Source organism: Aspergillus brasiliensis (genome assembly GCF_001889945.1).
Source record: "Aspergillus brasiliensis CBS 101740 unplaced genomic scaffold ASPBRscaffold_4, whole genome shotgun sequence".
Classification (NCBI taxonomy): domain Eukaryota; kingdom Fungi; phylum Ascomycota; class Eurotiomycetes; order Eurotiales; family Aspergillaceae; genus Aspergillus; species Aspergillus brasiliensis.
Window position 1 is genome coordinate 70418 of NW_027137445.1, and position 11270 is coordinate 81687.

An 11270-nucleotide genomic window follows, 5' to 3' on the forward strand; every position below is an offset into this window, starting at 1 on the left:
GCGTGACACGTGGAGGAAGTGCTTAATCTGACCTCTCTGGCTTTGTATCAACTAACCCTATATTCATCTATTTACACTTCTGCCTGGGGTCGGAAATACCGACCACATATCCTCGGATACTCCAGTATCTGCTACTTGGGTGGGCCATCCGGATATCCCGCGATCGGCAGGGCAACTCTGCACTCCAAGCAGTCCCAATCATGGATGCGCACGCAGGCGAGTCCTCCGTAGGCGAATGATATGTCGCTGCTCGAATCAGACCCACCCCCGCGTAGAAGTGACCCTCAAGAGTATCGCTACCGAGGCCAATGCCGATGCCGGTCTTCATTTATGGTTAGCCAGATGCGCAGAAGCTGAAGAATGGGGACCCCAGGTACATAAAGGCAAGCAACCACGTTCCCCGGACTTAGCATTCGTATCAATGCGTCCTCCATCATGATCCTGTCTACCCTGCTACTCCTCCTCCCGGCCCTAACGGCCGCAAGTGACGACCACTTGACTGTCCGCACAAGGACAGGCAGATTCACAGGCCTTCTCAACCCAGACTTTCCCTCCGTGCGGGAGTTCCGATCGATCCCCTACGCGCAACCCCCGGTAGCATCACGACGATGGCTGCCACCCGCGCCTCTCGCCGACTCCAATGAAACCCACTACGCGACCAACTTCCCCCCTGCCTGCGCCCAATATGTCTCGGGGAAGCCCAGTGTCTTCGGGTCCATCGTCCCGCAATTCTACATCTGGGACGGTAACGAGAATTCCACCGCCGGTCTAATGGCGCAGGCCAGCTCAGAAGACTGCCTACAACTGGCCATCTGGGCACCCACCAACGCCACCAACCTGCCCGTCATTGTCTTCTTCACCGGCGGAGCCTTCAAAACCGGAGGCATCAACATCCCCTACCAGCTCCCTCCCTCCTGGGTATCTCGCACCCAAAGCCACATCGTCGTGACCACCAACTACCGCGTCAACATCATGGGCTTCCCCAACGCCGCCGGCCTAGACAACCAAAACCTGGGAATCCTCGACCAACGCGCCGCGCTCGAATGGGTACACGAAAACATCCACAACTTCGGCGGCGACCCGGAAGCCATCACGCTCTGGGGCCAATCGGCCGGGTCCATCTCCACAGACTTCCACACCTACGCCTGGCACGACAACCTCATCGCGCGGGCCACCATCTCCCAATCCGGCACCGCCCTCAAGCCCCTAGACAACCACGACCACTCCCACACGAACTTCACCTTCGTCGCGAAACACATGGGCTGCGACTTCCCCAGCAACCCAACCGCGGAACTCGACTGCATGCGCCAAGTCTCCGTGAACCGCATCCAAAACTTCATCGGACAATACGCCGACAACGGAACCACCCCCTCCTTAACATTCACGCCCATCGCCGACGAAAAAGTCATCTTCTCAGACTACCCAGCTCGCGCCGCCAAGGGCCTCATCGCCAATACCCCCGCCATCATGTCCAACTGCGCCAACGAAGCTGCAGCACTATACACCTTCCCCGCGAACAACGTCACCGCCGGACCCTGGCAGCCGGGGGTGAACGCCGCCACGCTGGAGGGCTGGCTCTGCGTGTCTGCCAACACCAGCATCGTGCGGTATCAAGCGAATCGCACGACATATCGGTACCAGTTTGCCGGGAACTTCAGCAACGTGAGTCCGATGCATTGGCTGGGCGCGTATCATTCGAGTGATTTGACCATGAATTTCGGGACGTATCCGGATTTCCGCGGGAATGGGACGGTGTTGGAGAAGGAGACGAGTGAGATGATGCAGGATTATTTGCTGGCGTTTATGAAGGATCCGGAGAATGGGTTGGAGAGATTAGGGTGGCCGGCTTTTGAGCCGTTTGGGGAGAATGGAGGCGTGATCAAGCGGTTTGGGGCGGATGGGAGACCGGAGCAGAATGTTACGGGGTCCGAGGTGCAGGGGGCGTGTTGGGGGAAGGAGCAGTATGATCCGTTTCCTTGATTGACTATGTGGATGTGTTAGGATCTTATTGTGGTTCTGTCGTTATGTTGTTATCTAGTATGGCTATGTCAGTGTAGACAGTTATGTAGATGAAATCTGTGTATATTAACAAGCACAAGCTGAAGATCCCACTCTCATTGCATTCAAGTGTTGCATAAGCTCTGATTCATATCATGCCTGAATAGTCGATTGACCAGTGCAACACGCTGAGGGTCCTAATTCAGCTCCAGGTATCATCAAATAAATATTACTACTCTAAAGAGCCAAGTAGTTTCCAAGTTTTGACATTAACATTATTAGTATATACAGTAAAGGTATCAGTGCAACCAATCCAAGCCTATCCCGAGGCGAAACACCATATGCAAAGCGACACCCGAGAAACCATCATAGCGTATGCTTCCATGGAATCATAGACAAATAGAATCAATGCATGACCAGTTACATAGCTTTAGGCTGCCCATCCAGCTCGGGATGCGGCCCGGACCGATCCAGCTCATACACAGCGGGATGGGAATGAACCACAGGCTGAGACTGCGCCCATGATGTACTACCATCACCCAACCCATTATATCCCCCGGCTCCTTGAGACAATCCATTACTACCCTGTGCATTCCGCCGGCGAAAGTACAGAAGCGCTAATATGGCTGCGACAATGACTACCCCTGCCGCAGCGCCCACACCGATTCCGGCTGCCGCGCCGGCACCGATACCGGACGAGCCACTGTCGGACGATGAACTGGTGGAAGAAGCAGAGGACGAGGTTGTAGTAGAAGTAGAATCAGAGGTAGAGGTAGAGGTAGAAGATGCGACCGCATAAGTTGGCGTACCGGACGCCGTGGAAGGCAGATATTGAATGGTGGCGAGTTTGGAGGGAGCGACGCCCGGGAAGATTTCTTCGGATGGGTCCGAGCAGTTTACTGTCCCGGCGGAGTTTTCGCAGCACGCCCAGTAGCCGTCGGAGGTGTAGACGATCTCGGCACTGTTTCGGCCTCCTGAGAAGATGGAGAGATACTCATGTTAGCGATCATTTTGTATTCGGGAAGGGAGAATCAGCATCTCACCACATCGTGTCCCGCAGGCCGGATCTGTCAGGGTCTCGTCGGTGCAGTCGGCTGCATAATAATAATCTCCGTTCTCGCCGTTTGGGTTCACGCAAATGGAGTTGCTGAGGCAATAGTCGCCATTGACGCAGCAGGTAACGTGGGGATGGCTGGAGTTGGTGACACCGCATGGCAGGTCGGCTTGGATATTCTGAATCACCCCGTTGTGCATGCCATGGCAGACTTGGGAAGACATGATGATGATGGACGAGCTAGAGCGTATGTCGGTTGTGGCTTCAACGTCGGATATGCCTCTCCTTCGGTCGCGCAAGGCTCATGAACCCAAGGAATTGGGTTCTGTGGGAATGGAAATGCCATTGAGCTTTGAGTCTGAAAACACAGAACAAGGGATCGGAAAAACCATTGCTCGAGTCCGTAGGTTTGGGGGCCAAAGTCTGATCGTGCTTAAATGTGAGGCTGTAGCGGAGATGCAGTATGGCGGAAAGGCCAATAACAGACGGATGAAGAGCAGCGGTTTCATTTTAGCTTGCGGAAGGGTCGCACTAAAGCAGCCTCCGAAGTCTTATGTCTTAGCCAGCGCTGGCTAGCAGTCAACTACACCTTATCGGGCTCGCCGGGTGAATCCTTATACGGACGTCCTGTCGATCGCAATGATACCTGTGATGTTCGGCGATAGTACGGAGTAGTAGGGCTTTTGTAGTGGAAAATACTTCCCCAAGGAACGTGTGATAGCCATGCCGATCTTGCTATATCCCGTTGCTCGTCACTTATCATCTCCAATACGAGGCTCTCCACACTTCTAGGATTTAGTCCTGGAGGCTAAGGGCCTTGGCTGTTTATGTAATGTGTCTTTGTGCCAAGGGTCCATAAGTTGTACAACATTGCCTCAGTTTATTGCTAATATATACTCTGGCATGCTCGTTCAATATTGAAACTGACATTTCAAGAACCAGCATATGGTTGGGTAGAGAGGAGTGCAGGTGTAAAGAAACATTGGCCATGGCCGACCGACGCAATGATGGGAAGCATTGAAGGTGGATATGCGAGAAGTGGTCAAAGCAGTTGATAGAATACTTTCTTTCTCTGTTCCTCTGCATTGATTGCAGCGCCACCACTACGAGCACCACTTCGAATGGAAACGAAGTCCTTGGTCGCTTTGATCTGCAAAAGGGAAGACATCTCAGGGTCTATGGACTGCCAAGCCTCCACCAATGTTACTACATTAGGGTAGCTTAAAATTTACAAGAATGGAAAAGATTTGCGGAGGAATGTCGTATGAAACATACGGAGACAATGTAGCTTGGCAGGGAAAGTATTTAAAGAAGCTGGGAAAGTTGTCGTCCTGGTCTGAGCAGCGAGTCACTCCTTCGAAACCTAAAACGGGCCACTGAAAATCACCCGACAGGACCTATAAGAGCATTTTCACCCCCTTCATTACTGACGGAGTAACCAAGGTACATAGATAAACAATTTAAGAAACAATATCAAACACCATTTCATGATAAGAATATACTGGAAGAAGCTGGCTGTAGTGCCAACTTTTGGAAGTGTAGGGCATTTCCGCGACCTCAAACCGTGCGCCGAAGTTTATTCTCCGACTAAGACAGCATGACAGGCTACATATCTCTCGGAGGAACAAAATAGTAATCTCGGGAGTCAGGACGGCTTTCGTTGTCTCAAAAGTACCCATGCGACACGCAACTGCCGGTGAAGCACGCTAAAATCCAGTGATCAGGTGGCTATGCTTACCTGCTATCCCCATCTTGCTAACCAGAATCACATTGGATGGACCGGTTTCCAAGTGCCAATTGCTTACCATTGCTTGGCGGGTTTCGGGTATCCCTGGTTACAAAGTAACTTGCTCAATCGGATATCCAGCAGCGCTCTACCTCTTGGCTTTCCTTCATCAAGTAGGTGCACCTTTCCTACCCTGGCCATATTATGTGTCTCTATAGAGCTTTAGAAGGCTTAATTTGGTTCGTCTCTTAAACCGATATTCTCAGCGCGAGCACTCCAGATCCTAATACTCCCAAGGCGATCACACTGCGGAATATCGAATGCGACCGCAACAATGGCTGATTCCACGTCATGTTTATCCAGACAACTCTCTCTCTGCAGAGAGGCCAGATGTAGTCCGTATAGGAGGTGTATTATCCAACGCATGGACTAAAGTATAGGGCTGGCAGAACTCCATAGATCTTACCATCCAGGATCGATCGTATATATTTGCTGCTGACTATGATTTATCTAGAAGATCCCCTCCAAAGCTTAGCTCATGTTCTCCAAGCAAAGAAGACTTACTCCTCTCCTGATCATGAGGGATGTGTTCGTGGAAAAATTGAAAAATTATTAACAAGTGGATCAGCGAGTGGGGATGTGGACATCGTCCGGTGAACCGCGGCCTGTCTGGATCAGTAGCCAATTCCGTCCGTCAATCACAGCCTAAACTAATGCCAAAATCCTGCCCTGAAAAGCCTCTAAGCCCAACGTGCGACACCATCTGCCGGTGGAGGGATTCCACGCGTCTGTGAAATCCGTTTTCCCCACTCGTGATTGACGGATGAAACAAGCCCGGGCCCTGCGGACTACAGGGGCATATATGCAATTATCGCCGTCATGACTCTTTCTTTCCCTCTCTCTCCTGCATTGCGCTCAAAACTTTCTCGCCAATGTGACCATCCCCTTCTTCTTCGTTGGACTTCGTTCTTTTGGTCCCTTTCCTTCCCTTTCCACGGCTAGCCGGTCTTCCCCCATGGAAGGAGTTTGGGAGAGAGATCTTACGCCCGAGCGGATAGCCTTTTTGGCGCAGAGTCGCATTCCTGAGATCATCGCCTGTAATGTGATTCTCATTGTGTTTTCGACATTGGGTCTGCTGGTTCGCATTTTCGTCCGGATCCGACACCTCACGGGGATTAATATTGATGATGTGCTCTGCATTAGCAGTTGGGTACGACCTTCCTCAGCATTGAGTTGCCAGTTATCTAGCTTTTATTGAGCCATGACTGATTGGTCTAGGTCTTTACGTTCGTTCTTTGCTTTACCTGCATGTACAGTAAGTGGCTCTCAAGCTACAAATAACCCTGTATCATTCACTAACAGATGCCCCTCAGTGACCAAGTTTGGGTTCGGTGAGCACATTGGTATTATAGGAATGAGCGACCGAGGCATGTTCTTGAGGGTATGGACCATCTCCGACACATCTAATAACTGTGACAGTGTATACTAACCTTGACACAATCATACAGCTCAACTTCGTGACCATGCTCGCCTACGTCCTCGCTCTCGGCTTCATCAAAATCTCCTTTTGCGTTCTTTACCTTACAATCTTCCCGGGGAAGTGGTTTCGAATTGGCTGCTGGTGTGTGCTGGTCATCATCGCTGCGGAAACAATCGCCGAAACGCTGGTTGTCATCTTTCAATGCACGCCGGTTCACAAAGCATGGGACGCCACTGGCCTCGTTGAGGGACACTGTGTGAACATGACGGCCTTTTATTATGCGAACTTTGGGATCAAACTGGCGAGTGACCTGGCTCTGTTTCTGATGCCGATGCCGAAGCTGGTGCGGTTGAAGATGACGGTGGGCAAGCGAGCGGGTTTGGTGATGATGTTCAGTCTGGGTCTTCTGTAGGTGACCCTTCTTTACCATATAGTGGCGGTGATAAACTAACCATGATGGATGCTTAGGGTGTGCGTGACCAGTGTTATTCGAGTATCCTATATGAATCCATTCTCTAATGACCATACCTGTATGTCACATGTCTTTCTAAGTTTCACTTCCAAGAGCTTACTAACCCTGCTATAATCTAGGGACGTTAGTGAACGCCATGAACTGGTCATGTGTGGAAGTCGCCGTCGCTCTCTTCATCGCATGCATTCCGTCTTTCAAATCCCTCCTCAGCACCTGCTTCCCAGGATTACACCGTCTTCTCGGCTTCTCCAGCAACGGTGACTCAAACGGCCCGTCGAAGATCTACGGCAGTTCGACGCGCCGGACATACAACGGACTGTCTAATGTGCATAATAGCATCAAGCTCAAACCCGTGACAGGACACAGCCGGGCGGAAGTGGAAACGACGACTAATGACTCGCAAGAGCGCATCATGTATCCCGGCATTCAAGTTGTCACCCATGTGAGTGTCAACGAGAGTGTCTAAAAGCGCGGATATAATTGGGTGGCTTCATTTTGTTATTTTGTGGTGATTCGTTCAGTACCTACAACTGGTCCCATCCTTATGATGAATTTTCTTTTTCTTTATCCCCTTCAATCTCAAGATTCACGGTCCTCATTCCAGTTTCCACACCAACGTGTGATTGATGCATCGGCCTCTCCGATCAATGTACCGGTCTCGCAGTGGGTCCTCCAACCATCTTAAGAGTTAGTAGTGCCGGCTTTCCTACTCTAATCCCATTATCCCACTATTCAAGCTCAGGGGAAAAATCATTTGACACAGCCGCCAAGACCTCAAAGCCAGCCTAGTGGAGACATCCACAACCTCAAGATTGGCCAGCCACCGACTTAGTGAGACTTTGGAGGAGTCACGATGCCCCCCGTTAATCTACTCCATTCACACTAAGCAGCTTTTCTCCACCATCCCCTCTCCTCCTGTTTAGTTAGGTCGCAGTTGACTGGACTACTGCCACACCACTACGACTCTAAACCCGGAAAGACATGCACCACAACGTCTAACTGGCTGACTTCTCCCGAAGACCCACTAACCTAAATCTGCAGACGGGGACCGGCCCAATATCTAAACTGAGATCTTCCACCGAAACCTTATCAATATCTTGCAATCTACATCCGACAACGGTTGCATCCTCCTCCGACCGTTTTCAAAAATAGCCCTGTTTATACCATCCCCCGGTGTCATCTGTTCTTCCTTCCTTGGTAGATAGACGGTGGATATCTTTCCCGCCCATAGACTATTCTCGTGTGCAATAACCATCCTGAAAAGTTGGAAACTGAGCCGTTTTTACGACTCATGCACTGGAAGCATTTACTAATATCTGTCTCATGAACGAAGGGTAGATACTAGATAGAGGGGTTCCAGCCCTGTCCTTTGCCCCTGCCAAGAACTGTGAAGCTTGGCCTAATTTAGCTTGGAAGGAAATTCCCCTCGGATGTTTGCCACTTGCGGATGTAGTTACTACCGAGTTACTAGCTAGTTCGTCGGTGATGGGTGGTCATTATGCAGAGTTAATAAATAAATAAATAACGATCACGTTGATTGATTGATTGATTGACCTGTCAAGTGTCAACTAACTCACTAAGCCTAATGAGCTTTGGCCATGCCGTTAATCCTATTCCACCCCCCGAAGAGAAGAATTAATATGCATAAATTGATGGACAGGTAATCACTAATATATGTAAATGAAGAGCTGATCGTACCATATTATCTCGAAGGGTTCCTTTCCCCTTTATCTATATATAGAGTCAGGCGGGAGGAGAATAATCGTGAAGCCAATAATTCATCCTTGACGGACGTAGAATTCCTCCTCCTCTTCCCCTTTGCTTGCAAAGGCGGGGAGATCGGAGTTTCTTCCGTGGAGATATCGTACCATATCATCGCGGGATAGCGCGTTTCGTCCATCAAGATTGACAGATGAGACGGCATTTGTTTGTCGGTGTGTACGCAATACCGATGTTATGTGGACTTATCATCTGCCTGTATGACGGAGGGGAATTCTGTACTTTTCGTACGATAGATGCGCTCGATATGTGTCTAGATCCTCTCCTTCGGACGGGATTAACTAATTTAGTAAAGCTCACTGAGAGGACATGGGCGTAGACTAAAAGTTGGTATGGTTTATAGTACGAGACATGTGGAAACTGTATTACTTTTAGATGAAAGACACGTTACTGGGGTAAGTCTCAGCTTTACCGCCTTGAGAAGTAAATCATCAGTGATGTTTTTATGGACAGTGAGATAGCGTTAGCAAGACGATAATCTAAACCTAAATATGAGTCTATATAGAACTGCGCCTAGCATCGGTACCTATATGGACAGGGCTTAACTTGCTCTCGGGTAAGGACTGAGCCGGAGTATCGAACCATCGCTTGAGCTGTGCCATATTCCTCTCCGCAGACATCTCTGCCTCAATTCCCTGATCCTCGATATCCTTCATGCACTGTTGTGCTTGTTCCTCTATTTCATGCATGTACCTCTGCGCCTGTTCTTTCATCTCATTCAGACATTCAAGGGTCGTATTGCGTACCTCGGAGTTACCATCGTCGACATGTTCGCGGAATTCGGCTTGGTTCGTTTTGCATTCGTCATAGAACTGATCACGACACTCGCTCACAGCACGATCGATGAATTCGTCCAGAACGCCTGATTTGAGGCGGCGCTCAATCGTCTCATCGACATATTGTTTGAGGCGGTGCTCCATCACTTCCACCTCGGCAGATCTGACCTTGCCTTCAAATTCGCATGACAGGTCACGGTTTACGCCTTTCGGTTTGGCCAGCAGATGTCCGCGCCCTGCTCGGATCAAGAGCTCGCAAATCAGGTCATCGGAAAGACCACGGAGCTGATCTTCAAGAAGCGCAAGTTTCTTACGCTCCGTATAGCCAGGAGAGGAAACATGCTCAAAGTGTGTTGGACGAATCCAGGCCGGTGACGGGGAGACAGTAGTCGGCGTATTTACTTCGGTGGGGGAGTCTATTGGTGGAGGGGATTGAAGGAGGACTCTTTTTCCTCGGTCATCGCTAGGCGGCAATGACCAAGTATCTAGATACTATCGTTAAGCTAATGTACAACAGAGCATCTAAGATGGCATAGGATGAGAAGATACCTCTGCGCCGTTTTCCAACCACCTGCTCTGACCCGGACTCCTCACAGTATAGGGGTGGATCCACTTGCTCCAACTGCCCAGAGACGGGCTCTTGACTATATGGGGGTGGATCGGATGACAGATTAAAGACCCGCCAATCTTTCTGGACCATGCCATGGCGAGCGTGATCAAAAGGTACAGTCTGAAGACTCTTATTCTGTAGAGCGCGGGAGAAAACTTCTAGCTTATCAAGTTCTTTATTCACGAATTGTCGCCTGGAAAAGTGTAGACAGAGAAATTTTGATTGACAGATCTTTGTGAAGGAATTAAAATCAATATCGTCTGGTGTAGCTGGGCTTAGAGACTCCATATGAGATGGACAAAAAACGATGCCGGTGGTACAGAGGGTCAGACTCAGGGTAGAGACGGCCGAAACATTGGTGACAGGCGCCGGGAGCATGGAGACTAAATGAGATGAACAGAGTTCGCCGTCGCTTTTCCGAGCTAAAGCACATTTAAAAACCCTTTCTGGGGGGATATTCAGAGTTAGCACCTGTGATCTGCCGTTCGAGTTAGCGAGATCTGCAGTTATTGAAAGAGAGATGCATCCTTGGTTCGCAGCTTCATCATGGACGATACGAAGGCGGGCACGGCATTGAACATTGAGGTCGGGTGCGTCGACAAGAACTGCCTTCTTTAGGACCCCGGGCGGGTTTCGCGAAGCCGTCGTCATTATGTTACAATATTCCTGCTAGGTAGAGACCCTCGATAAATCGAGTTACCCTCCCACCCGGGCTTTGGCGCGTCGTCGAGCAGCCCTGACTCGTGAATCGTGGCCGAATAATGATGGAATAGGATGATGAGAGTAAAGTGGTAAGAGCTCTTGCGGCCTGGCCACGAGTGCGTGCCCAATCCGAACTCAACATGTGAGATCGGAGAGTCCTATGAAGACACAGGAATGGCAGGACTGGCGACGAGGACGGCAAAAAGCAAATACTTCCTTTACAGGATGATGATGATGGTGATGGTGATGGCGATGGTGAGAGAAGAGATGGCTAGAGATAAGAGTCAAGGGAGGTTGGGAGCTGTGGAGGAAGGAAGTTGGGCCGGCGGGCCGGACCCACTTTGTTCCGGTACCGGGCGGCAGGGTCACCTGACCTCCATCAGGCATCTTTTTGATACCACAGTTCATTGTTGCTATGTAGCTGAACTCGATCATCAACCTTCATCAATCCTGACAATTTATTTTTGTCGATTCACCCTTACCGATATGGATTTCGTCGGGTGTTAGCGAATACTGGAACTATGACTACGTGATCAGGCACCGATGAATTTTACAGAGCTCGGATGCTGTGATAGACACATCACCGCCCGTCATCAATAGAATTTGGGCTTATATCTCAGACTACTTCATAATTTGCGACAATTGTTAAGGCTAATAGAACACGTGACTCCAA

General features: G+C 50.0%; 5 protein-coding genes across 5 annotated transcripts; 3 read left to right on the forward strand and 2 right to left on the reverse strand.

Moving 5' to 3' along the window:
- Positions 1-435: 435 nt before the first annotated feature.
- ASPBRDRAFT_194056 (uncharacterized protein) lies at positions 436-1980 on the forward strand (the record flags this gene model as incomplete). Its single annotated transcript, XM_067620705.1, has 1 exon — positions 436-1980. The coding sequence occupies one exon, from the start codon at positions 436-438 to the stop codon at positions 1978-1980; it is 1545 nt and encodes a 514-aa protein (XP_067480336.1).
- Positions 1981-2269: 289 nt separating this feature from the next.
- Positions 2270-3380, reverse strand: ASPBRDRAFT_148338 (uncharacterized protein). Its single transcript, XM_067619287.1, has 2 exons — positions 3042-3380; positions 2270-2972 (listed from the first exon to the last, which is right to left on the reverse strand). The coding sequence occupies exons 1-2, from the start codon at positions 3274-3276 to the stop codon at positions 2419-2421; spliced, it is 789 nt and encodes a 262-aa protein (XP_067480337.1). The 5' UTR covers positions 3277-3380; the 3' UTR covers positions 2270-2418.
- A 2413-nt stretch (positions 3381-5793) lies between these two features.
- ASPBRDRAFT_53332 (uncharacterized protein) lies at positions 5794-7196 on the forward strand (the record flags this gene model as incomplete). The annotated part of the gene is made up of 6 exons (XM_067627052.1): positions 5794-5988; positions 6057-6093; positions 6152-6219; positions 6287-6666; positions 6727-6788; positions 6850-7196. 6 exons carry the CDS (start codon positions 5794-5796, stop codon positions 7194-7196), a joined length of 1089 nt encoding a protein of 362 aa, XP_067480338.1.
- Positions 7197-8564: 1368 nt separating this feature from the next.
- ASPBRDRAFT_491396 (uncharacterized protein) lies at positions 8565-8871 on the forward strand. Its single transcript, XM_067626260.1, has one exon. The coding sequence runs from the start codon at positions 8643-8645 to the stop codon at positions 8826-8828; it is 186 nt and encodes a 61-aa protein (XP_067480339.1). The 5' UTR covers positions 8565-8642; the 3' UTR covers positions 8829-8871.
- Positions 8872-8920: 49 nt separating this feature from the next.
- Positions 8921-10864, reverse strand: ASPBRDRAFT_40720 (uncharacterized protein). The gene is made up of 2 exons (XM_067624417.1): positions 9835-10864; positions 8921-9770 (listed from the first exon to the last, which is right to left on the reverse strand). Exons 1-2 carry the CDS (start codon positions 10544-10546, stop codon positions 9007-9009), a joined length of 1476 nt encoding a protein of 491 aa, XP_067480340.1. The 5' UTR covers positions 10547-10864; the 3' UTR covers positions 8921-9006.
- Between the last annotated feature and the right edge of the window lie 406 nt (positions 10865-11270).

Bases quoted from the DNA above. Each gene is read 5' to 3' on its own strand.
- ASPBRDRAFT_40720 (XM_067624417.1), bottom strand. From the start codon at position 10,546: ATGACGACGGCTTCGCGAAACCCGCCCGGGGTCCTAAAGAAGGCAGTT. The intron at 9,771-9,834 runs GTATCTTCTCAT...GATAGTATCTAG, and splicing joins GGTTGGAAAACGGCGCAGAG to ATACTTGGTCATTGCCGCCT.
- ASPBRDRAFT_148338 (XM_067619287.1), bottom strand. From the start codon at position 3,276: ATGTCTTCCCAAGTCTGCCATGGCATGCACAACGGGGTGATTCAGAAT. The intron at 2,973-3,041 runs GTGAGATGCTGA...CCATCTTCTCAG, and splicing joins GGCCTGCGGGACACGATGTG to GAGGCCGAAACAGTGCCGAG.
- ASPBRDRAFT_491396 (XM_067626260.1), top strand. From the start codon at position 8,643: ATGAGACGGCATTTGTTTGTCGGTGTGTACGCAATACCGATGTTATGT.